This window comes from Coregonus clupeaformis, chromosome 6 (genome assembly GCF_020615455.1).
Source record: "Coregonus clupeaformis isolate EN_2021a chromosome 6, ASM2061545v1, whole genome shotgun sequence".
Taxonomy (NCBI): domain Eukaryota; kingdom Metazoa; phylum Chordata; class Actinopteri; order Salmoniformes; family Salmonidae; genus Coregonus; species Coregonus clupeaformis.
In genome coordinates, this window is record NC_059197.1 from 8,831,964 (window position 1) to 8,859,125 (window position 27,162).

At 42.7% G+C, this 27,162-nt stretch overlaps 2 protein-coding genes across 9 annotated transcripts in view; both read left to right on the top strand.

The window, feature by feature from the left end:
• Positions 1-25,356, top strand: part of LOC121567283 (diacylglycerol kinase delta) — a 121,869-nt gene extending 96,513 nt beyond the window's left edge. For 6 of the 8 annotated variants that reach the window (XM_041877193.1, XM_041877195.1, XM_041877197.2 and 3 more), the window contains 8 exons: positions 4,155-4,289; positions 8,600-8,754; positions 9,010-9,121; positions 18,959-19,051; positions 19,151-19,270; positions 20,114-20,231; positions 20,953-21,083; positions 23,138-25,356. In XM_041877193.1, coding sequence (XP_041733127.1) covers positions 4,155-4,289; positions 8,600-8,754; positions 9,010-9,121; positions 18,959-19,051; positions 19,151-19,270; positions 20,114-20,231; positions 20,953-21,083; positions 23,138-23,227 — 954 coding nt within the window. In that variant the 3' untranslated portion in view covers positions 23,228-25,356. The remainder of the gene's footprint in view (positions 1-4,154; positions 4,290-8,599; positions 8,755-9,009; positions 9,122-18,958; positions 19,052-19,150; positions 19,271-20,113; positions 20,232-20,952; positions 21,084-23,137) is intronic. The other 2 variants (XR_006001092.1, XM_041877194.1) reach the window with 2 other exon arrangements.
• Positions 25,357-25,650: 294 nt separating this feature from the next.
• The window catches only part of LOC121567286 (coagulation factor IX), a 31,709-nt gene continuing 30,197 nt past the window's right edge, over positions 25,651-27,162 (top strand). The window contains exons 1-3 of the mRNA XM_041877202.2: positions 25,651-25,719; positions 25,985-26,108; positions 26,671-26,837. Of these exons, the coding sequence (XP_041733136.1) occupies positions 26,039-26,108; positions 26,671-26,837 (237 nt within the window). The 5' untranslated portion in view covers positions 25,651-25,719; positions 25,985-26,038. The remainder of the gene's footprint in view (positions 25,720-25,984; positions 26,109-26,670; positions 26,838-27,162) is intronic.

Sequence of the window (27,162 nt, forward strand, 5' to 3'; positions counted from 1 at the left end):
GATGTGTACGTTAGCCGTAGTTGGCTAGCTAGCAAGCAAGGGATAAGAACGTTGCCAGTCAGTATGGCAATGGAACATTTAGAACGAACGACTGGGTCGCGTCCATAGATACAGAACAAAAATACTTTAACGACTGGGTCGTGTCTCTAGCAACCAAACCGATAGAACGAACGACCAGCCGGCTTGGGTAGCAACCCTAGATTTGTGTCGGGACTATATCTTGTGGAAGGATGAAATAGTATGAATAAATTCATCAAAATAACGTTTTTAGTGAAAATATGTCAATTATTATTTGAATATGTTGGTGACCCGTTGTATAAAACTGATAATTCCCTCGAAGCCGGTGTTTGGAGGATATATTGGTTAGGTGGGAAAAATCCCCCTCGACTTCGTCTCGGGCCAAACAACACCCATGCCAATATATCCTCCAAACACTGGCTTCTCGGGCATTATCACTTAAATAACTGCTGAACACTGTAAAATTCTATATTCTTACATCATAAATGTGTCAATTGACATGCATTTATTTTGGAAGGTAAAACCAAATCATATATGGATGAGGTTGTAAATAGTACATCATCATCCTCCATCAGCCAGTGTGTTTTAATAGGACAAAGTGGAAAGAGTCACTATCTGCTACCATTTGGAATTATATTGTAGTGTACAATGCACTGCTGAAATACCTGGGTTGTATATAACAATATATTCCACTCATTATCTCAGTTGAGAAGTCACATAGAAAATGTGATTTTATACCTTGTTACATGGGGCAGAAATGGCTATACAATACCCCTATTTATGATGATTTGTCCTACGTACAGTGGGAAGAACAAGTATTTGATACACTGCCCGTTTTGCAGGTTTTCCTACTTACAAAGCATGTAGAGGTCTGTAATTTTTATCATAGGTACACTTCAACTGTGAGAGACGGAATCTAAAACAAAAATCCAGAAAATCACATTGTATGATTTTTAAGTAATTAATATGCATTTTATTGCATGACATAAGTATTTGATCACCTACCAACCAGTAAGAATTCCGGCTCTCACAGACCTTTTAGTTTTTCTTTAAGAAGCTCTCCTGTTCTCCACTCATTACCTGTATTAACTGCACCTGTTTGAACTCGTTACCTGTATAAAAGACACCTGTCCACACATTCAAACAGACTCCAACCTCTCCACAATGGCCAAGATCAGAGAGCTGTGTAAGGACATCAGGGATAAAATTGTAGACCTGCACAAGGCTGGGATGGGCTACAGGACAATAGGCAAGCAGCTTGGTGAGAAGGCAACAACTGTTGGCGCAATTATTAGAAAATGGAAGAAATTCAAGATGACGGTCAATCACCCTCGGTCTGGGGCTCCATGCAAGATCTCACCTCGTGGGGCATCAATGATCATGAGGAAGGTGAGGGATCAGCCCAGAACTACACGGCAGGACCTGGTCAATGACCTGAAGAGAGCTGGGACCACAGTCTCAAAGAAAACCATTAGTAACACACTATGCCGTCATGGATTAAAATCCTGCAGCGCACGCAAGGTCCCCCTGCTCAAGCCAGCGCATGTCCAGGCCCGTCTGAAGTTTGCCATTGACCATCTGGATGATCCAGAGGAGGTATGGGAGAAGGTCATGTGGTCTGATGAGACAAAAATAGAGCTTTTTGGTCTAAACTCCACTCGCCGTGTTTGGAGGAAGAAGAAGGATGAGTACAACCCCAAGAACACCATCCCAACCGTGAAGCATGGAGGTGGAAACATCATTCTTTGGGGAAGCTTTTCTGCAAAGGGGACAGGACACTACACCGTATTGAGGAGAGGATGGTTGGGGCCATGTATCGCGAGATCTTGGCCAACAACCTCCTTCCCTCAGTAAGAGCATTGAAATTGGGTCGTGGCTGTGTCTTCCAGCATGACATCGACCCGAAACACACAGCCAGAGCAACTAAGGAGTGGCTCCATAAGAAGTATCTCAAGGTCCTGGAGTGGCCTAGCCAGTCTCCAGACCTGAACCCAATAGAAAATCTTTGGAGGGAGCTGAAAGTCCGTATTGCCCAGCGACAGCCCCGAAACCTGAAGGATCTGGAGAAGGTCTGTATGGAGGAGTGGGCCAAAATCCCTGCTGCAGTGTGTGCAAACCTGGTCAAGACCTACAGGAAACGTATGATCTCTGTAATTGGAAACAAAGGTTTCTGTACCAAATATTAAGTTCTGCTTTTCTGATGTATCAAATACTTATGTCATGCAATAAAATGCAAATTAATTACCTAAAAATCATACAATGTGATTTTCTGGATTTTTTAAATTCTGTCTCTCACAGTTGAAGTGTACCTATGATAAAAATTACAGACCTCTACATGCTTTGTAAGTAGGAAAACCTGCAAAATCGGCAGTGTATCAAATACTTGTTCTCCCCACTATGTTCTGTATACAGTATGAATAATGAAACTGTAAGACTGACATATTTCTCAACATGCTCTCAACATTGCCATTGGAAACAAATCATAAAAAATTTGGTTTGCAACAAAAGAATGTCAAGAAAAATTTAGTTATAGCCAAATACTGTATTTAAAAGTATATTTACCATCTACTGTTCCTTCTATTCAAGCACTTCAAAAAGCACAGTTTAGAAAATTGTACCTTGCATTTTTTGCTATTGAATTAAATGTTTGTTAAAATTACTAAACGGTGAGCCTATAATTATTTGACGTATTGGTGACTAAACAAAATGTTGTCATGGTATTTCATGGAAAACATCAATTTTGCATGAATGACTCAGGGGTGAAAGATGTGTTCAACTCCAATGAATGAAAAAAAAATGTTCTGAACATAATACAGGGGACATTACAAGTGTTATCAGTTTAGAGTTTTGAAAATATACCACTTACATCTGTAAAATGCACCAAAGTGATTGAAAACATTTGTCAATATTGTCATTTAAGGGAAATCACGTAATAACATTTTGGTTACCTTTCCCTGTAAGCAGTCTATGTACAAGGTATGACAGCCATCCAGGATATTCATTGCCTTGCATTGGATTTGGGCTACAAATGCTAAAAAGTTAGCATTTGGAAACCGTGGCCAGGTAAACAAAAGCAAATCATGGATTGCTGTCATACCTTGTGCATAGACTGCTTACAGGGTAAGGAAACCAATTTGTAATTTGGGTGAACTATCCCTTTTGAGGGTTGTAAATGCAAGCATATACAGTGTGCAGGCCTTTGTGTTATTTTAATGGACAGTGCATTCGGAAAGTATTCAGACACCTTGACTTTTTCCACATTTTGTTACGTTACGGCCTTATTCTAAAATTGATTTTCCTCTTCAATCTACACACAATATCCCATAATGACAAAGCAAAAACAGTTTTTTAGACATTTTTGCAAAAGTATTATAAATAAAAAACTGAAATACCTAATTTACATAAGTATTCAGACCCTTTGCTTTGAGACTCGAAATTGAGCTTAGGTGCATCCTGTTTCCATTGATCATCCTTGAGATGTTTCTACAACTTGATTGGAGTCCACCTGTGATAAATTCAATTGATTGGACATGATTTGGAAAGGCACACACCTGTCTATATAAGGTCCCACAGTTGACAGTGCATGTGAGAGCAAAAACCAAGCCATGAGGTCGAAGGAATTGTCCGTAGAACTCCGAGACAGGATTGTGTTGAGGCACATATCTGGGGAAGGGTTCCAAAAAAATTCTGAAGCATTGAAGATCCCCAAGAACACAGTGGCCTCCATCACTCTTAAATGGAAGAAGTTTGGAACCACCAAGACTCTTCCTAGAGCTGGCCACCCGACCAAACTGAGTAATCGGGGGAGAAGGGCCTTTGTCAGGGAGGTGACCAAGAACCCGAGTTCCTCTGTGGAGATGGGAGAACCTTCCAGAAGAACAACCATCTCTGCAGCACTCCACCAATCAGGCCATTATGGTATAGTGGCCAGATGGAAGCCACTCCTCAGTAAAAGACACATGACAGCCCGCTTGGAGGGGTCTGAATACTTTCCGAATGCACTGTATACTTTATTAGCCCAGCACTTACGTTTTTAATTGTGTGCGTATCACCATGAATAGCAAATGACCAATCTCTTTCGTGGTTTCATAGCGTTTCTGGTTGAATGTTTCTCCCCATCTGCTCTCCTATTGCAGTGTCGTACAGTGAAGATCACCATCCTCGGGGATGAGGGGGTGCCGGTGCAGGTGGATGGAGAGGCCTGGGTCCAGCCCCCGGGGTACATCAAGATTATCCACAAGAACCGCACCCAGACTCTCACCAGAGACCGAGTGAGTACACATCTATGGGGTCCCACAAATGCTTTATTTCTAGGGCCTCGAGTTTTGCCTGAGCAAGTGACCTGACCAAGTAGGATCCAGTTTTTCCAGGTCCGGTCGTGGTCCGGAAATACTCGGCATCCTAACATTGGCCTTCAACCTAACAAATTGTGACTCATTCCGTGAATACGCTATATATTAAATTTCAGTGCAAATTAAGGGAAAAGGCACAGCTTCTCCACAGTTCTGCAGTTGTAATTGACATTTGGATTTATTATGGATTCCCATTAGCTGCTGCTAAATTAAGGCAGTTATACCATTTTTAAAACATTACAATATATTCACAACAGATTTCACAACACACTAATAAGTGTGTGCCCTCAGGCCACTACTCTACTAGCACATATATACAACGCAAAATCCATGTGTGTGTATAGTGCGTATGTTATCATGTGTATGCATGTGTCTGTGCCTGTGTTTGTGTCTCTTCACAGTCCCTGCTGTTCCATAAGGTGTATTTTTATCTATTTTTAAATCTAATTTTACTGCTTGTATGAGTTACCTGATGTGGAAGACATCAAAACTATGAAATAACACATATGGATTCATGTAGAACAAAGAAAAAGTGATAAACAAATCCAAATATATTTTAGATTCTTCAAATAGCCACCCTTTGCCTTGATGACAGCTTAGCACACTATTGGCATTCTCTCAACCAGCTTCATGAGGTAGTCACCTGGAATGCATTTCAATTAACAGGTCTGCCTTCTTAAAAGTTACCTTGTGGAATTTCTTTCCTTCTTAATGCGTTTGAGCCAATCAGTTGTTGTGACAAGGTAGGGGGGGGGTATACAGAAGATAGCCCTATTTGTTAAAAGACCAAGTCCATATTATGGAAAGAACAGCTCAAATAAGCAAAGAGAAACGACAGTCCATGATTACTTTAAGACATGAAGGTCAGTCAATACGGAAAATGTCAAGAACTTTGAAAGTTTCTTCAAGTGCAGTCGCAAAAACCATCAAGCGCTTTGATGAAACTGGCTCTCATGAGGACCGCCACAGGGATGGAGGACCCAGAGTTACCTCTGCTGCAGAGGATAAGTTCATTAGAGTTACCAGCCTCAGAAATTGCAGCCCAAATAAATGCTTCACAGAGTTCAAGTCACAGACACATCTCAACATCAACTGTTCAGAGGGGACTGTGTTAATCAGGCCTTCATGGTCAAATTGCTGCAAAGAAACCACTAGTAAAGGACATCAAAAAGAAGATTAGACCTGCTTGGGCCAAGAAAACACGAGCAATGGACATAAGACCTGTGGAAATCTGTCCTTTGGTCTGGAGTCCAAATTGGAGATTTGGACTCCAGACCTAAAGAATGGGCTTTAGGTGAGGCAGGTGAACCTGTAGCTATATTACTTCAACAGTATTTAACATGAGATCATGTCTAAGCTTTACAGGAATGTGGTTCTTAATATAGTATGCAATACCGCCCCTATTGGCATTTCTGTCTTTTCTGTAGATGTTATAACCATGTATTGCTACCACTGTATCATCAAAGATATTATCTAAGTGAGTTTCAGAAATAGTCAGAATATGAATGTAATCTGTTACTAGCAAGTTATTGACTTCATGAACCTTGTTTCTTAGGCTACATACGTTAACATTTTCAGCACTTTTCTGGGATGCTTGATTGTTTTCATTGCTTTACTGGGAAGCTTAGCAGAAGTAGACATGCTCATGCTTAGGGCTGTGGCGGTCATGAAATTTTGTCAGCCGGTGATTGTCAAGCAAATCACGGTAATTGACCATTCATTAATATAAACACATTTAGCATCTCCTGGCTTCCACACATAGCCTACAAGCTACTGATGCAGACCTTTGGAACATCTACATTTAAAAAAGTATAATAAATCCATGTAATATAGCCTACACCATCACAATAAATCCATGATTTATTTTAGACCGTTGTAAAGAAACATGATATGAAGAAAATGTTGTCTATTTCAGAAGAACATAATAGCATACTCTGAGTTGTCCTCATGTTAGGGCCTGATCTGGCAATGCCATATGGCTGTGGGCTACACTAGTTCATTTAGCAGACAAGATTTGCTTAGAATTCCGTGGCATTATTTTATATTAATTTATAGTATGAAGAATACAATTGAACATAGCTGAATAAAATAGAAAATGCATTTTCTCCAAACGATTTGAGGGAGTGCGCACATGCGGCTATTCGGTGTTGAGCAGTTAACAAAGAAACAGGCTATGTGCTTAATTTTGTTATTTATGTAACTTTAGTTGTGATACAAATGTTGGGCTATGTGTTTTGATTTTTAGGCTGCATGATGATGTGAAAAAAGTTGCTTGAAAGGCATGAGCTCTGCTTAGTTTTTTGCGCAGGCTGTACACACTTCATCAGTCTCTCATTCACAATTTGACAAGCACTTGATAATGCCTCGAATTTCCCGTAATGACCCCTAAAAAAAATCCATGCCTTTTGTGGCCAGTGGCCGTTGTGCCCTTGGGCTGAAAATAATAATTATAATTCCCTTCTCCTGGCTGCGTGCCGAAGCACCTCTCACTCACATGGCTCTCCGTCATATGATCGGGTCTTTCTCACAAGCTACAAGTGAAGACGGACACATCGGGGACGCAACTACACGTGTCCTTATCCAATTCCGAGGTGCATATTGAAGATATTGGAAGGACTTTCCACATTTACTTTTCATCAGCCAACAAGATGAGTAGGCCTAATGAACAGCAAAAGCACTAGCCTATGTCAATCTACTATCCCCCATAGTATAAAAGTTGACCTATTTAGCGGAAACAAATACATCTCATCTATGCACTTAAATAGCGAATGGAGGACGCTTTTCCCGTGGTTCATTTTCATCCCAGACAGGTAGGCTATAGTCCTGTTGTAAAGCGAAGCAATGTGCTTAATATTAGGAAAGTAGAGAAATAAATATAGTAGGCCTAGCCTATAGAAAGCTGATGGGATCCTCCTCTTTTTAATAGAGGCCATCACTCTGTTTTCTTGCGCAATTGCATAGCCTATAGAAATGTTGCGCAACATGAGCTCATGGGCTCTCATGTAGTGTTTCATTAAATGTTCGATTACATTTGCTTTGATGTCATAGTGATTAGAGGGACAATAGAGTGCTGAGTACCAGGCAGGTAGCAAGTTTGGTAGGCTACTAATGACCATCGGTAGCATCAGAGCTTGGAGAAACCTAATTACCGTGACTACACGGTCATGTGGAATTTGACTGTCATCATGACTCGTGACTGCCGGTGTGGCGGTAATACGGTCACCGTAACAGCTCTGCTCATGCTATTTATGTTAGTGCAGGGTGAGCTGCACACAGTGGACTTCCTACTAGAGCACGCCTCAATGCTAACAGTATAAATCTGGTTCATAGGCACATGATTACGGCATACAATAGCTGTATGAGCAGCAGAGGCATTCATGGTAGTTAGAGGGACATAAATTAGGTTACTTACATTGTGTCTTCCAACGCCCCTGGGATAATGTACATTTGCTGAAGCATTATGACAACTCAGCGACACAATGGTAGGTGGGCTTAGGTCATCGATAAGTAATTGTCTCAACGCAGCCTTATAATGCTGTGAAAGGATCCAGGAACCCAAATGATTTGGGTGGATCCCATCCTCCTTATAAAACGAGCTTTGTTTCCAGAAGGTATCAAAATTGTCAATAAATATTACACCCACAGAGCTGCAATAGTCTCGTAGCCAGTTATGGAGGTCTAAAAGTCTGCTGAAACGTTCAATGCCACGGTTTAGGGAGGGCAGAGGGCCAGATATTATGGGGAGTTTGTTGGTGTCAAGCAGTGACCCAATCAGTTCTTTAAAATCCATCTTTAGCTGTTCTGAGCTGCCCTTCATAATGTCATTGAATCCCACATGAACTATGATAGACTCAATTTTCTGATGCAGGTTTAAAATGTTTGGGAGCAGCTTATTGATTTCCTGTACTCGTGCTCCTGGATAGCACAACGTTTTTGCTCCAGGGACTGAGACATTTCTCACCATTGAACTGCCCAATACAATGGCCGGAGAAGGGAATGGAGAAATCCGCCCATTCCTACCCCTCACACAATTCGTTGAACCTTTCACGGTTCAATGATTTGACATGATTTGTATCTGTCTTGCGTGAATGTTGCCGTTATATTGCGGTCATATGTTTAATTGACGTATCTCATCTGACTTGCCACAACTATAGTTCCCTCTGGGAATAATACAGCTATTCTATTCTATCCTATTCTATTCTATTTATCCTGTTGCCTGCTTGTCCCAGGCCTTTGAGAGCACGCTGAAGTCGTGGGAAGACAAGCAGAGGTGCGAGTTCCCCCGTCCGCTGCCCCAGTATGCATTGCAGCCGGAGATCGTATCCGAGGAAGAAGCCTCCCAGATCAACGTGTTTGGCCAGGCGGCCGGCGCTCTCATCCACAGGTAAGATACAATTAATAAAGCATTAGATTAAAGCAGGGTAGGGTTCAATTCCATTTAGATTGAAAATTGTCGCAGACCATGATATACAGTGCCCTCGTGGGTTATCTAACGGCCAAACTATACCAGACACTCAAATGCTCTGTTTGCTGTTTCTGGCCAAAAACCGCACTTACGGAACGCTTGTGATATGCTTGCAGTGTAGTTTCTCAGTAACATTAGTAGTTCGATGTCGTAACGAACTGTGTGTGTTCCCAGTATCCGAGAGATCGCCCAGTCCCACCACAGTATGGAGCAGGAGCTAGCTCATGCCGTCAACGCAAGCTCAAAGGCCATGGACGTGGTCTACGCCAACTCCAAGAGCACAGGGGTACGTGGGGCTCCTGTTCTACCTTTCTTTTATACTAGTCAACCAACTTCTAGTAATACAGGGGTGCCCAACATACGGCCCACGTGCCAAATGCGGCAGTGCCAATCTTTTTTGGCTCATACGGTGCCTTCAGAAAGTATTCATACTTATTCCACATTTTGTTGTGTTACTGCCTGAATTCATAATAGATTAAATATATTTTTTACTCACCCATCTACACACAATACTCCGTAATGACAAAGTGAAAACATGGTTTTTGAAATTTTGTAAATGTATTGAAAAGGAAATACAGAAATATGACATTTACATAAGTATTCACACCCCTTAGTGAATATTCACTTTTGGCAGCGATGACCGCTATGAGTCTTTCTGGGTAAGTCTCTAAGAGCTTTCCACACCTGGATTGTGCAACATATGCCCATTTATTCTTTAAAAAATTCTTCAAGCTCTGTGAAATTGGTTGTTGATCATTGCTAGACAACACTTTTCAGGTCTTGCCATAGATTTTCAAGTAGATTTAAGTCAAAACTGTAACTCAGCCACTCAGGAACATTCACTGTCTTCTTCGTAAGCAACTCCAGTGTAGATTTGGCCTTGTGTTTTAGGTTATTGTCCTGCTGAAAGGTGAATTCACCTCCCAGTGTCTGGTGGAAAGCAGACCTAAACCAGGTTTTACTCTAGGATTTTGCCTGTGCTTGGCTTCATTCCGTTTCTTTTTTATACTGAAAAACTCCCTAGTCCTTAATGATTACAAGCATACCCATAACATGATGCAGCCAACACTGTGCTTGAAAATAGAAACTGGTACTCAGTAATGTGTTGTATTGGATTTGCCCGAAACGTAACACTTTGTATTCAGGACAAAAAGTTCATTGCTTTGCCACATTTCTTTCTGGCCTTTTTTTTCGTTGAGTTCTCGAATTCAATATAATTTATTGCGGCAGAACATAGGAAAAAGAGTTGTGTTCTGTTCATAAATATGGATTCCCCCTGTGAAGAAACAGTATATTATAATACCATAAGCCACAAACTTACGGCAGTAAAACCTATCCTCCCAACCACCTCGAGTCTCCTGCTTTCACTCAATTCCCTGGTTTAATAAGAGCAATGGGAGTTAGTTGCAGCCAAATATATTGGCACCCTTGCGCTTTTCTTAAATAATTCCCTATTTCTTCAAAAAAATTACTTTATTGGATTTTCAACATTGCAGAATTGATTTTATTTTTGTAAACTTAAGTTTACGATTTTAATTTAGAAAAGAAAGACAAATTGCATGGACAAAATTATTGGCACCTCGTAAGCTAGTACTTGGTTGCACAGCCTTTGGCCAAGATAACTGCAGACAAACGCTTATTGTAGTCATCAATGAGCTTTCTGCACCTTTCTACCTTAAGGTTGTCCCACTTTTCAGCAGCAAACTGCTCTAATTCTTCAATATTTGAGTGGTGCCCTCCACCAAGTGCTGTTTTCAGATCTCGCCATAGGTTTTGGATGTTCCAGATATGGACTCTTCGCTGGCCACTACAGAACAGTTCACCATCTCTTCTTAACCCTTCCTGGGTGCTCTTTTTTAATGTGTGTTTGGGGTCGTTGTTCTGCTGGAAGACCCACAACCTTCAATGGAGACACTGGGTTGAACATTGGACTAAAAAACACCTGATAATCTGCTGATTTCATGATCCCTTATGCACGTTCAAGGGCCACCCGGGGCCAGAGGCAGAAAGGTAACCCCAAACCATTATCAAAGCATACCCATATTTGATTGTAGAAAGGGTTTTATTTTTATTGAATGCTTCATTTGGTCATCAGTAAACACCGCGCTGATCTGTATTCCCAAAGAGCTCTAATCTTTTTTCATTGTTCCACAGAACATTTCCCCCAGGGTTTAGGCTTGTGTAGGTGGGTTTTTGAGAAGTTCAATCAGGCTTTCTTGTGTCTCCTTCAGCATTGGGGTCTTCCTATGTTTACCAACGGCCAAATGAAGCTTTCAAAGAAAAGAACACCCTCCCTACAATCTATTATTAGGGAGGTTCAATAATGCTGTGGGATTGCTTTGCTGCCTCTGGGGGCCTTGAATGTGTGCAAGGTATCATGAAATCAGCATATTATCAAGGTGTTTTGGAGTGCAATGTTCAACCCAGTGTCCAAAAACTGTCTCTGTTAAAGGTTGTGGGTCTTCCAGTTGGACAACAACCCAAAACACATTTTTAAAAAAGCACCCTGGAATGGTTCAAGAAGAAACACTGAACTGTTCTGGAGTTGCCAGTGATGAGTCCAGATCTGAATTGCGAGAGCTGAAAACAGCAGTTGATGCTGAAAAAGTGGGCCAAATTGCCAGTAGAAGCAAGTTCATTGATGGCTACAAGAAGCATTTGTAGGCAGTTACACTACATGGACAAAAGTATGTGGACACCTGCTCGTCGAACACCTCATTCCAAAATATCAATTCGGCCACAAGAGCATTAGTGAGGTCGGCACTGATGTTGGGCAATCAGGCCTGGCTCGCAGTCAGGGTTCCAATTCATCCCAAAGGTGTTTGATGGGGTTGAGGACAGGGCTCTGTGTAGGCTAGTCAAGTTCTTCCACACCAATCTCGACAAACCATTTCTGTATGGACCTCGCTTTGTGCACGGGGGCATTGTCATACTGAAACAGGAAAGTGCCTTCCCAAACTGTTGCCACAAAGTTGGAAGCACAGAATCATCTAGACTGTCATTGTATGCTGTAGCGTTAAGATTTCCCTTCACGGGAACTAAGGGGCCTAGACCAAACCATGAAAAACAGCCCCAGACTATTATTCCTCCTCCACCAAACGTTACAGTTGGCACTATGCATTCGGGCAGGTAGTGTTCTCCTGGCATCCGCCAAACCCAGATTCGTCCATTGGGACTGCCAGATGGTGGAGCGGGATTCATCACTCCAGAGAACGCATTTCCACTGCTGCACAATCCAATTGCGGCAAGCTTTACACCACTCCAGCCAACGCTTGGCATTGCGCATGGTGATCTTAGGCTTGTGTGCGGCTGCTCGGCCGTGGAAACCCATTTCATGAAGCTCCCGAAGAGCAGTTATTGTGCTGACGTTGCTTCCAGAGGCAGTTTGGAACTCAGTAGTGAGTGTTGCAACCGAGGACAGACGATATTTACGCGCTACGCACTTCAGAACTCAGTGGTCCCGTTCTGTGAGCTTGTGTGGCCTACCACTTCACGGCTGCGCCGTTGTTGCTCCTAGACGTTTCCACTTCACAATAACAGCACTTACAGTTGACCTGGGAAGCTCTTGCAGGGCAGAAATTTGACAAACTGACTTGTTGGAAAGGTTGCATCCTATGACGGTGCCACATTGAAAGTCACTGAGTTCTTCAGTAAGGCCATTCTACTGCCAATGTTTGTCTATGGAGATTGGATGGCGGTGTGCTCAATTTTATACACCTGTCAGCAACGGGTGTGTCTGAAATAGCCAAATCCACTAATTTGAAGGGGTGTCCACATACTTTTGCATATATAGTGTATCTTAGTCAAAAGCTGTGCAACCAAGTACTAGCTCCGGGGTGCCAATAATTTTGTCCATGCCATTTGTCATTAATTTCTCAATTCAAATTGTAAACTTAAGTTTACAATAATACAATTGGTTCTATAATGTTGAAAATCCAATAAGGTGTGGAGACCAAAAGTTGTTCAATTTCAACTTATTTTAGAAGAAATAGGGAATTATTTCAGAAAAGTGCAAGGTTGCCAATATATTTGGCCGCAACTGTATGAAAGGGAAAGGGGTATACCTAGTCAGTTGTACAACTGAATGCATTCAACTGAAATGTGTCTTATGTGTTTAACCCAACCCCTCTGAATCAGAGAGGTTAGAGCTAGGTGAGTTGTAGGTTACAGAGGATACAGTAAAGTGAAGGGGAAATCTAGATTTTTTGAATTATTTAATGATATATATTGATATATATTTGGCTAAGGTGTATGTAAACTTCCGACTTCAACTGTATCCACTCTAGCAGAGCCCTTATGGCAAAGTGACGGATATGACCTTGCATTCTTCCCCCAATGTCATCAATGTTCCTAAGCCTATAAGAGGCTGCTCTCTAGTGGTCAAATAGAGGCACTAACACCACAACATTAGGATCTGCAGTTGGATGTTCATTTTGTAAGTAATCACAACATTTGAAATGCAATGAAAATATATTTGTTTTATGTAGGCCTACCACTTTTTTCAAGAAAATATGTTTTTATGGCGTAAAACGCCCTGGAGGGGGGTGCCCTGCAGGAAAACACCAGAGGTGTGGCGCAAAGTCCCTCAGATCTGGAACAAAGTCAAAACATGACATTGGATAGTTGGGTTAATGTTAGTGTCAGTATACTATCTAACTGTCAGTATACTATCATCTGTCTTTCTCAGTCTTCCATCTCTGTTAATCACCCTCCTCTCTCTCTCTCTCTCTCCCACTCCTTACTGAGGGCCCTTTTATCTTCCTCACATATTTTTGTCCTTAATCATGGCCTCTCTCCTCCTTATTTAGAGTCTTCTAAATCTCCTCAAGCCTCTGCCTCTGATGGTCGATGGCGTCGCTGCAACATTCTCTCCTGGCCCTCCCACCTCATCGTCAACTTCTCCTTCTCCATATCTATCTTTTCTCTTTGTTGGTGTTTGTTTCTTCATCAACTCCTCTTTCTCAATATTCTGTCTTTCTCTCAAGCTCCTACCGCACTCTCTCTATTTCCACATTCCTCTGCACCTCGTCTTATTTCCATTTCACCACCTCAACCAGGATCATTGCCGTTTCCTTCTCCTTGAAGGCTGCTCATATCTCCTCCATCCATTCTGCCTTGAGGGCCACCTGCTGTTCCTTTCTCCTAAGAATGTTCTTCTCCGACCCCAGCTGCTTCCATTTCTCTCCTCCCAACCACCTCCTTCCTCTTGTCCATCTCTATTCCTAATTACTTTCATGGCCCCAGTCGCATTTACAACCAAATTATTTTCCTGTGCAAATTCCATTGAAGATTCTGGGGTGGTTGCAGCCCTAAAAGATTACATTTCATTAATTGAAATGAATCACACCTAAGTATTTATCACCTGAAAGTGTGGGGTGCTGATAGTACAGTTCTACTGTAGAAGACTTCAGAAACCTGCCACTCATCTTATTCTGTGTTGGCTGCCTTTTTGATCTACTTTTCACATGTAATAATAATAATAATAATAATAATAATAAATAAAGAATCCCAAAAATATATGAACAAATACAAAACAAATTGTTGGTCTTTTGTTGAGTGATCTTCTGAATCGTGCTCGAACTGCTATCCAAAATTAAACGGAATGAGAAGTTAATGTATTTGGAATGTTTACATATAACTCTGCCATGGTAGTTGTTATGGCCTCATTATTCTATGAATCATTATACAATGGGTGGGTCTAATCCTGAATGCTGATTGGTTAAAACCGCATTCCAGCCGGTGTCTATTCCACCGGCTACATCTATGACGTTAAAATGACTATTTACTCTGTTCCATCTGACTGCAAAATCTACTGTCTCATCAGCCCAGCCAGGCACTTTATGAACTTGATCTCCACTATAAAAAGCATCTCGACATTATCTTACATTTCTTTTAGACTAACATTTAGTTTTCAACAGCGGAGATTTGTATAAACCTTGCTGTCTGTCTCCGACATTTGCGACATTGTGTCAATATTCAAATTTGATCTCCAGCTGTCCCATAGTAATGAACGTGTCGCGTGTTGGGACGAGACAGACAGGCTGGCAGCGTTTCTCAGCCAGTCGAAATCATGAATCAGCTGGCATCATTTTAATGGATATATACAAAAAAATGTCAATAGAAAAAAGGTAAAACAAGCACCTAGTTTGCAGTCTTTCCAGCTTCAGTTTGAAGTGATTTAATTAGCTGTTTTGTTGGCTAGCTCCTCTGAACAACAGTGTCCTGATGAGCGAGCACATTTTCAGGCGAAATCGCGCCTCATTAGCTCATTGTTATGGATGTACAGTACCAGTCAAAAGGTTGGACACACCTACTCATTCAAGAGTTTTTTTTTTTTTTTACTATTTTCTACATTGTAGAATAATAGCGAAGATATAACTATGAAATAACATATATGGAATCATGTAGTAACCAAAAAAGTGTTAAACAAATCAAAATATATTTTATATTTGAGATTCTTCAAATAGCCACCCTTTGCTTTGATGACAGCTTTGCACACTCTTGGCATTCTCTCAACCAGTGCTTTTCCAACAGTCTTGAAGGAGTTCCCACATATGCTGAGCACTTGTTGGCTGCTTTTCCTTCACTCTGCTGCCCGACTCATCCCAAACCATCTCAATTGGGTTGAGGTCAGGGGATTGTGGAGGCCAGGTCATCTGATGCAGTACTCCATCACTCTCCTTCTTGGTAAAATAGCCCTTACACAGCCTGGAGGTGTGTTGGGTCATTGTCCTGTTGAAAAACAAATGATAGTCCTACTAAGCCCAAACCAGATGGGATGGCGTATCGCTGCAGAATGCTGTTAAGTGTGCCTTGAATTCTAAATAAATCACAGACAGTGTCACCAGCAAAGCACCCCCACACCATATCACCTCCTCCATGCTTTACGGTGGGAACTACACATGCAGAGATAATCCGTTCACCCACACCGCGTCTCACAAAGACACGGCGGTTGGAACCAAAAATCTCAATTTTGGACTCCAGACCAAAGGACACATTTCCGCTGGTCTAATGTCCATTGCTTGTGTTTCTTGGCCCAAGCAGGTCTCTTCTTCTTATTGGTGTCCTTTAGTAGTGGTTTCTTTGCAGCAATTCGACCATGAAGGCCTGATTCACACAGTCCCCTCTGAACAGTTGATGTTGAGATGTGTCTGTGACTTGAACTCTGTGAAGCATTTATTTGGGCTGCAATTTCTGAAGCTTGTAACTCTAATGAACTTATCCTCTGCAGCAGAGGTAACTCTGGGTCTTCCATTCCTGTGGCGGTCCTCATGAGAGCCAGTTTCATCATAGCGCTTGATGGTTTTTGCGACTGCACTTGAGGAAACGTTCAAAGTTACCCCATAATGACAAAGCAAAAACAGGTTTTTATAAATTTTTGCAAATATCACATTTACATAAGTATTCAGAGATTTTACTCAGTACTTTGTTGAAGCACCTTTTGCAGTGATTACAGCCTCAAGTCTTCTTCGGTATGACGCTACAAGCATGGCACACCTGTATTTGGGGAGTTTCTCCCATTCTTCTCTGCAGATCCTCTCAAGCTCTGTCAGGTTGGATGGGGAGCGTCGCGGCACAGCTATTTTCAGGTCTCTCCAGAGATGTTCGATCGGGTTCGGGCTCTGGCTGGGCCACTCAAGGACATTCAGAGACTTGTCCCGAAGCCACACCTGTGTTGCCTTGGCTGTGTGCTTAGGGTCGTTGTCTTGTTGGAAGGTGAACCTTCGCCCCAGTCTGAGCACCTGAGCATTCTGGAGCAGGTTTTCATTAAGGATCTCTCTGTACTTTGCTCCGTTCATCTTTCCCTCGATCCTGACTAGTCTCCCAGTCCCTGCCGTTTAAAAATATCCCCATGCACCACCATGCTTCACCGTAGTGATGGTGCCAGGTTTCCTCCAGATGTGACGCTTGTAATTCAGGCCAAAGAGTTCAATCTTGGTTTCATCAGACCAAATAATCTTGTTTCTCATGGTCAGAGTCCTTCAGGTGCATTTTAGCAAATTCCAAGTGGGCCGTCATGTGCCTTTTACTGAGGAATGGCTTCCGTCAGGCCACTCTACCACAAAGGCCTGATTGGTGGAGTGCTGCAGAGATGGTTGTCCTTCTGGAAGGTTCTCCCACCTCCACAGAGGAACTCTGGAGCTCTGTCAGAGTGACCATCTGGTTCTTTGTCACCTCCCTGACCAAGGCCCTTCTCCCCCGATTGCTCAGTTTGGCTGGGTGGCCAGCTCTAGGAAGAGTCTTGGTGGTTCCAAACTTCTTCAATTTAAGAATGATGGAGGCCACTGTGTTCTTGGGGACCTTCAATGCTGCAGACATTTTTTAGTAACCTTCCCCAGATTTGTGCCTCGACACGATCCTGTCTCGGACCTCTATGGACAATTCCTTTGACCTCATGGCTTGGTTTTTGCTCTGACATGCACTGTCAACTGTGGGACTTTATATAGACAGGTGTGTGCCTTTCCAAATCAAGTCCAATCAATTGAATTTACCACAGGTGGACTCCAATCAAGTAGAAACATCTCAAGGATGATCAATGGAAACAGGATGCACCTGAGCTCAATTTTGAGTCTCATAGCAAAGGGTCTGAATACTTATGTAAATAAGGTATTTCTGTTTTTTAATACATTTCTAAACATTTCTAAAAACCTGTTTTTGCATTGTCATTATGGGGTATTGGAGGAAACCTGGCACCATCCCTACAGTGAAGCATGATGGTGGCAGTATCATGCTGTGGGGATGGAGGGGACCAAGAACCCAATGGTCACTCTGACAGAGCTCCAGAGTTCCTCTGTGGAGATGGGAGAACCTTCCAGAAGGACAACCATCTCTGCAGTACTCCACCAATCAGGCCTTTATGGTAGAGTGGCCAGACGGAAGCCACTCCTCAGTAAAAGGCACATGACAGCCCGCTTGGAGCTTGCCAAAAGGCACCTAAAGGACTCTCAGACCATTAAAAACAAGATTAACTGGTCTGATGAAACCAAGATTGAACTATTTGGCCTGAATGCCAAGCGTCACGTCTGGAGGAAACCTGATACCATTCCTACGGTGAAGCATGGTGGTGGCAGCATCATGCTGTGGGGACATTTTTCAGCGGCAGGGAAAGATGAACGGCGCAAAGTACAGAGCGATCCTTGATGAAAACCTGCTCCAGAGCGCTCAGGACCTCAGACTGGGGCGAAGGTTCACCTTCCAACAGGACAACGACCCTAAGCACACAGCCAAGACAACGCAGGAGTGGCTTCGGGACAAGTCACTGAATGTCCTTGAATGGCCCAGCCAGAGCCCAAACTTGAACCCGATTGAACATCTCTGGATAGACCTGAAAATAGCTGTGCAGCGATGCTCCCCATCCAACCTGACAGAGCTTGAGAGGATCTGCAGAGAAGAATGGGAGAAACTCCCCAAATACAGGTGTGCCAAGCTTGTAGCGTCATACCCAAGAAGACTTCGGGGCGGCAGGTAGCTTAGTGGTTAAGAGCGTTGTGCCAGTAACCGAAAGGTCGCTGGTTCTAATCCCCGAGCCGACTAGGTGAAAAATCTGTCGATGTGCCCTTGAGCAAGGCACTTAACCCTAATTGCTCATGTAAGTCGCTCTGGATAAGAGCGTCTGCTAAATGACAATAAAAAAAAATAAAAAAAAGACTTGAGGCTGTAATCGCTGCCAAAGGTGCTTCAACAAAGTATTGGGTAAAGGGTCTGAATACTTATGTAAGTGTGATATTTGCAAACATTTATAAAAACCTATTTTTGCTTTGTCATTATGGGGTATTGTGTGTAGATTGATGGGGGGGGGGGACAATTTAATCTATTTTAGAATAAGGCTGTAATGTAACAAAATGTGTAAAAGGTCAAGGGGTCTGAATACTTTCTGAATGCACTGTACACCTTAAATTGTAAAATGACATTATGTTTTGTGCTTTGATGATTTGTGTCTTGGGATTAAGCCGATATGGGCTGGGCAGTAGGCACCAAATGGTGTATGACACTGAAATAAAATCAGTCAATCGAATATCGACACAATCACACACATTCAATGCACATTGTCCCCCTGCTTCTTTGGTTAACTAAATGCATCTGCTCTTTGCAATGTGTTTGTGTTCATCTCTGTTCTACGCAGGGTTTGAACTGCAGAGTTGTGGTTCAGATGGTCAGTAACGTCAAGGCCCTTCACAGTGAGACAGAGCTGCTACTGGCAGGCAAGATGTGTCTGGTAAGTCTCAAAGCTGTTGTCTGCCTGTGTAGGTGCAGCTGCATGTGTGCGTTTGTGTGTGTGGCGGTTATGTTTTTGTAACCGAGTATGTCTTCTCAGCAGTTGGACCCTCCTCAGAAGGAGCAGTTGACTGGAGCCCTGGGCACTGTGGCCCAGCAGCTACTCAGACTGCCAGACATACCCTGGCTGGGTCAGCTCATCGAACCTGGGGATGATGAGGTAGATCTAGATCCTACCACACACACTATTCACACCAGCCACTTACCTCAGTGTTTTTCAATCTTAGTCCTAGGGACCCAAAGGGGAGTACATTTTAGTCCCAGTCTAGTAATACCAAACCTGATTTAACCCATTACACTTATTGGAATTGGCCTATATGGATAGGGCTACATTGAAATGTTTCTTACAGAAGTTGAAATATGAAAAGCACCTATAACCATGGTAAAATTTAAAGGGAACAGTTTGGAGATTATGGGAAAATTATTAGACTAAAGATGAGAACACAACAGTTCACCTGACACAAGACTGAATCCAAACATTACACTGTTGATTTTATGTGCATTTGTAGTTGTTTTCTTTGGAACACAGCCCTACATCCCCACCTTTACACAACTACAGTTGTTGTTTCCACAATCCAAAAAGCGGTCCATTATAAATCGCAATCTGGTCAGGTGGGCATAATTTGAAAGCTTGTTCTATTGCCAAAATGACTAGCTAAATTATCAAATACGATTTTACAGTGTTAGGCTTTCACTTGGAGGCCACTTCTTGTTGCGTGTGGTGCTCAAGTTCAGAACAGCTGTCATCAAAACCCATACAGCGATGTGAAGCACAGAGCCTGAGCTCTGATGTCATGTATAGCATGCCACTGTGTTCCAATTTAGGCACTTATCAGTGTCCAAATCTGCAATTTTGTAAAGGGCTAACTAATCAAGGTCTTGATGATTGATTAATTGAATCAGGTCGGTGTGTTAGTGCTAGGCTAGAGTAAAACTGTTCAACTCTGTAGTCCATAGTACTGGACAGTCTGTATCACCCAATGTCTAACCTGTCTTTCTGCAGGGACACCTGACGGATTTCTCCAAGCGTAGCCGCAGTGCCAAGTTCCGTCTCGTCCCAAAGTTCAAGAAGGACAAAAACAACAAGAATAAGGAGGCCTGTGCCACTCTCACACTGCCAGGTACTATCTACATCTCTCTCACAGCAATTAGTCTGGAACACTCTGGGTTAAATCATGTTTGGACAATGACAATTCATGGTCAACACTCTTTGAAAATCACATTCAATTCTATCTGAGGTCGCCACAAACTTCCACACGCCACCGATCTCTCTGATCGTTTAACCAATCAGAAAATACCTTTATTCTGATTGGCTATCATAAGCAGAGCTCCTGGCCCAGTGGCTCCAGGTAGAAGTCTACCCTTTTACGCAGATCTTTAATCAGCTTACCCTGATCTTAACTTTAACCATTCAAAGTTAAAAAACACAAAACTGACCTTAGATCAGCATCTTCTGACAACCTAATCTTACCCTGGCCCAGTGTGTTTATGGTCTGGAGTAGGTCGAAGTTCCCCCTAACCACTGATACAGGGTCATATATTTTCTCATCTCCCTAATGGTTAAGATTAGGTTTGGGGGTAAAGTATTCTGAGCCTTGAGCTATGTTTAAGGGCAACTTTTACCTGGAGCTCTGTGGTCCAGAGAGTGATCTGGAGTAGGTCAGAGTTTCCCCTAACCATTGATACAGGGTCAGATTTTCTATCATCCCTGTAATGGTCAACGTTAGAATTGAGGGTAGGTTCATCTGATCCTAGAGCTGCGGTTAAGGGCTGTGGCAGGGTTGTGGCGTCGCTCTGTCCGTGGTGTGGTTGGGGGTCTGAAGGGGGTCTTGCTTTCTGCAGTGCACCAGTGGGGCACAGAGGAGGTAGCCGCCTGGCTGGAGCTCATCTGTCTCACCGAGTACAAGGAGATCTTTATTGGGCACGACGTGCGCGGCGCCGAGCTGCTGCACCTGGAGAGGAGGGACCTCAAGGTACTGCACACACACACAGGCTGTCCCAGATATCTCTCCTTCCTCCCAAAGTGTGCACTTCTTTACTTCCCTTGACTGATTTGAAAGGAAATGAGTGGCATAAGAAACTCCCACTAGCTCATGCCTCCACCAATCCAATGCTTTTAGGTTTGTGGGAAGTAGTGAAAGAGCAGTGATGGGGAGTAGAGAACTACATGTAGTTACATTTAGCTGTAGCTTGGTGGTAGTTGATCTAAATTCAAATCTTGGTAGTGTTTTCAGTAGTTCATTACTTTTTTGCTGTGTAGCAAACTACTGGAACTACAAACTTATTTCTTTTCAAAAATAACATAAAATATGGGTAAAGTAGGCAAGATTTCCATTATTTTTCGGCATCAGACCTGCCTAATTTTCACTTGAAACATAGTTTTGGTGTTTAAAAGGCTAAATTACACATTACGTTAACATCGGACTCCAGAGTGCAATTTGTAATTTATGACATATAATTTTTTATGAAGTATACTGAACAACAATAAATGCAATATGTGAAGTGTTGGTTTCATGAGCTGAAATAAAATATCCCAGAAATGTTCCATACGCACAAAATGTTATTTCTCTAAGATTTTGTGAACAAATTTGATTACATCCCTGTTAGAGAGCATTTCTCCTTTGCCAAGATAATCCATCCACCTGACAGGTGTGGCATATCAAGAAGCTGATTAAACAGCATGATCATTACACAGGTGCACCTTGTGCTGGGGACAATAAAAGGCCACTCTAAAATGTGCAGTTTTGTCACACAACACCATGTCATAGATGTCTCAAATTTTAAGGGAGCGTGCAATTGGCATGCTGACTGCAGGATTGTCCACCAGCGCTGTTGCCAGAGAATTTAATGGTAATTTCACTACCATAAACCGCATCCAGTGTCGAATTTGGCAGTACGTCCAACTGTCCTCACAACCGCAGACCATGTGTATGGCGTCCTGTGGGCGAACTGTTTGCTGATGTCAACGTTGTGAACAGAGTGACCCATGGCGGTGGTGGGGTTATGGTATGGGCAGGCATAAGCTATGGACAACGAACACAATTGCATTTTATTGATGGAAATTTTAATGCACAGAGATACCGTGACGAGATCCTGAGGCCCATTGTCGTGCCATCACCTCATGTTTCAGCATGTTAATGCACAGCCCCATGTCGCAAAGATATCTACACAATTCCTGGAACGTTAAAATGTCCCAGTTCTTCTTCTGGCCTGCATACTCACCAGACATGTCACCCATTGAGCATGTTTGGGATGCTCTGGATTGACGTGTATGAGAGTGTGTTCCAGTTCCCGCCAATATCAAGAAACTTCGCACAGCCATTGAAGAGAAGTGGGACAACATTCCACAGGCCACAATCAACAGCCTGATCAACTCTATGCGAAGAAGATGTGTCGCGCTGCATGAGGCAAATGGTGGTCACACCAGACAGACTGGTTTTCTGATCCACAGTAATACTTTTTTTTTTAAGGTATCTGTGACCAACAGATGCATAACTGTATTCCTAGTCATGTGAAATCCATAGATTAGGCCTTAATGAATTTATTTCAATTGACTGATTTCATCTTATGAACTGTAACTCAGTAAAATCTTTTAAATTGTTGTATTTTACATTTTTGTTCAGTATAGTTTGGATGTAGTGAACTACTTTTCAAAGTAACTTTAGTTAAGTAAACTATGTTTCTTAAGGGTAGCTTTTGTTTAGCTTAACTTCTTCCAGTGTGAAGTAATTGGTAGCTTGGTAAACTATATTTATTTTCAGAGTAGCTTCCGAGTGCACACGTCATGTGAAAATATTATTGGGGGACACCCATTCTTTCAGGTGCCAGGTAGAGCTTTCTTATGTTTCACTACTCTGGGGCTTTACCGTGGGTGTTTGATTTTACTCCCTGGTCATTGATTTAAGTTGTTTATACTCTATAAAGAGCTTGGAGTTTTCCCTGCCAGGTGACGTCTGGAAAAAGTCCACATGTGTGTCTTGGTGTTTGTTCTAATTTGTGTGTGTGTGTATGTGTCCATCCATTGCAGGACTTGGGGGTGACAAAGGTTGGCCACATGAAGCGTATCCTCCAGGGTATCAGAGAGTTGAGTCGCAGCAGCACTGCCAGCGAAGCCTAGGCTCTCTCCTGTACGCCTGTGTGCTGCACCAGACCCTCTACCTAAACGGACTGTACCCAGCCATGCTGTACCCACACCTCCCAAGCCTGACCAAGCCTTGAACAGCTTGAACCCAACGGTACCTCTATACACTCAAATATGGATTTGAGTTTAGTCAACCAATCAAATTTACCACAGTGCCTTTCTTCACACCCCACCTCTGCAGCGTCCATGTCTGGGAGCAACCAACTGAACTGCAAACGGAGGAGGCCAAACCACTATCGCCACAGGGGAGGGGTGTTCAATGACATCAGTTGAGAGAGTAAAGTCAAGAGAGATTGCAGGGAATCCAATCGGGCTGACTACCAGGAACAAAGTCTGCCAACAGAAAAACTCAACTACCCAGAATGCCTTATCAACAAACCAGCGCCAGACTCCACCAATTGAACTTTTTAAACAGTTGATACATTCAAAAACTTGTTAGCCAAGTCACGGAAGATGTAGAAACGAGCAAGGCTGCATCTCGAATGACACCCTATTCCTCATATAGTGCACTATTTTTGACCAGAGCTTTATAGGTCAAGAGGTAATCCACTACATGATACTAGGTGGTGTCTTTTGAGATGAACAACGTATAGAGTGGGCACCATAGGTTATATTTCCATAGTTTCCACTGACTGGATCATGGAAAATACTGAGTTTTTGTATTGAAATATGCATCTATTTATTTCTCATATGCGTTGTACTGGATATGTTGAGCTTGAACCAGGATGTTTCTGAAAACGACGTGGGATGCCCGGTAATATGCTCCCAGAAGAAAACTAGATAGACTGGAAGAGGTCTAAACTACAAAGATAAGAAGCGACAATCAACCAATCACTCCAACAACCTCCAGCCTTTTCCCAGGTGCATGTGTAATTTCTCTTTTCTCCTTACATCTCTCCTCATCCCTGTCCTTTTTATATAAATAACTATTACAATTTCAACTACCTAGGTTGAATGCGGGGCTGGTAAACTAGACGAAGGTGACGACCCTGCTTTGTCACCAAACGTCATGTTAGAACGTGATGGGCCCCCGATGGTCATGTTCAGTAGTGCACATGGTAGCAAAACGTTTTGCAAGGAAAAACAAAGATCTGTGTTCTTATTGGAGATTCAGGTAGTCTCCCCGTTTCGAAAGGTTTCCCTCCTACTGAACACAACACTTATTATGTATTGTAGGGAAAAGCCAAACTCGACCATGCCTTAAATAATCTACAAACTGTCACATATCGGGCAGGTCTCGGGGTGTGTGGAGCACGTCTCGGCACTCTTTGGTGTCAAGTAGATCACATTTTTCACACAATGAACACTGCTTTAAGATTGTTCCCCTTGGTGAATGTAGTTTCCCGGACCCAGATTAAACCTACTTCTGGATTAGAAAGGCACCTCAATGGAGAATCTACCTCGAAAGTGCTTTTTAGTTCAGGAGTAGACTCAATCTGGGTCCAAAAAACCGGCCGGTAATGTTTAAGGCCTCTAGTTTTTCCTGACCGTGTTATATCCTGAAACTCAAATTAACCGCTAGCCCCTACCCCCGTGGGCACTTGTGTAGATCTAAGATGATTGGATAGGTCAATAAGCAATATGGTGGTAGCTCAGTTTTGCCCTCTGACGGGCCAGGTGGAATTGTCGCCAATTGCTTATACCTATCCTCTTAGGTCTGCACAAGTGAATAGGAGGTAGGGACTAAGGGTTTATTTGGGATTCGGGGAATACCTAGGGTATAATAAGTAGGACCCAGTGTTCTTCCTGGTCAAGTCCCAGGGTCAGGAGAAACTCTTTGGCCTAGTCATGTTCTCTCCCGCTCAGTCCCGTGTGGATGTCCGAGTTCTGTTTTATGTTCTATGTCTGGCTGTGCAGTGATGCAGCCGTTCTCATTATGGTCTGTATGGTCATATCATTTCCCTCCTCGCAACCTTTGGGGTTGTCCATTTTTGTCTTGTCCTGAATCGAGAACCCCTGGGAAGCGGTCTCTTCCGTTCCAGTATTTATTGATAATTTATACGTTAGAATTAATACTATATGCTATACCTCTTTTTTCCATGTACATATGTCTGTCTTGTACAGTGAAATACCACCATCCTGTAATAAAACTTGTCTGTGTGTGAGTTGGGTCTTTGGATGTGTTTCTTTAGTCAATCCCATTACGTTCAAGATTTCAATGTTTAGCCATATTTTAAAATGTTTAGCTCATAAACTGAAGATCTAACATTGTGCTTAACATGTATACGGCTTCCCTGGCCACACTTTAGAACTATGGCAGAATTTTTTTTTTCTCAATAAGACATTGTCTCATGATACTTTAGAATCAGACATGAGTCTGATGAATAGTGCAAAACTGTTGCGTGACTTGAACGCTGCCCTGGCCAGAGCCAATGATTCACTGTGTCAACATTTAGAATCTAGTTAAAGATCAATAGCCGAGCTTGGGGGGAAAAAGCCACCATTTTAGCAGACACCCACAGAAAACGGTAGGTTTATCGCTCATAACTAAATCTTGATTAGTGAACCCAAGAGGCACAAAATATATATTTCAAAGTATGTACTACATGGACACTGATGAAGTAAAGATGGCAATACGATCCTCAAATTCAGACCACTACTGCTTAAGGATTAGTGCTGTCGATTTGGTTGTTTTACCAGGGAAATTATATGAGGTAACATGGATAAAGCAGTCCTAGTTTACTATTCCACTTCCTGCCTTTCTTACCAATTTGTATACTTTTGTCCACTCAGAAAAGTCTAGCTGATCCCAGTTCAATCCCTTCAACTTCTACCTGGAGCGGAAGGATGTCACAGTTTGACGGTTGGCTCCTCACTGTACTTCTGGTCTCTGTCTGTTCCCTGTTTGAATCAAAAGGTAACACCTCACATTGTGGTCAGAGTGGAAAGTGCCCATTTCCTGTACTGTATTTGCAATCTTTAATTAAACCACCTACCTCAATTCCAGCTTACTAGATACTTGAGATATTTACTTTTGTGATGGGTGTCATACACTCACTCCAGTAACTTAAAATAGAACTCAATTCTGTGATATGATTAAGCTACACAACGCAAATCTCTGCTCTTGAGGCCCTTGTCAATGTCTGGGTTGCAGACATCAGTATTGTATATGAATGCCACTTAGCAGACACTTATTTTCTTCAAAGCAGCTTACAGTACATAGGCCTACATTTTTTAGGTGTTGTGATCACTGCGGGAATTGAACCCACAACCCTGCCATTGTTACCGTCATGCTCTTACCAACTGAGCCACACAGGACTAAAGCATTGTGCCCGCTCTGGGGTGAAGTTTCCCCTAGGTACATATCTAGGATCAGCTTCCCCTCCCCCAATCTTAACCTTAACCATAAGTGGGGAAAATGCTAAACTGACCCAACATCAGCGTCTAGGGGCAACTTCACCCTCCTCCGTTGTACCCAGTGTTTCTGGAGCAGAGGGATGCAGTGCAGCTGCTCCGAGGGGCCCGGCGGCCCAGGGCCAACTTCTTCCTTGAGGAGATGATGCCCGGCAACCTGGAGCGGGAGTGCTATGAGGAGACCTGCTCCCAGGAGGAAGCTGCTGAGATCTTCCAGACCAAGGAGAAAACGGTACTAGAACAACTCTGGTCCAGGGAATACGCACTAATGAACGCTCTGTTTATACTTTGCAGTTTGCAATAACATGTGTCCTATGTCCAGATTTTGACCACATTCTGATTGTGCCCTCATCTGGTCACAGTGCGGACACAGTGGTCCAATAAGAGATACATTTTAATATCATGTGTAGACTCACCGAGCCTTGATTAGAAAGTGATTGGATCATCTTGACTGGAAGACAAACTTAAGGTTACTTGCGTAACCTCGGTTCTCTGATATTATGAGTGAGACACCTCACTAGTGGAACTCACCAGAATCTCCTAAGTAGCTTGAAGAA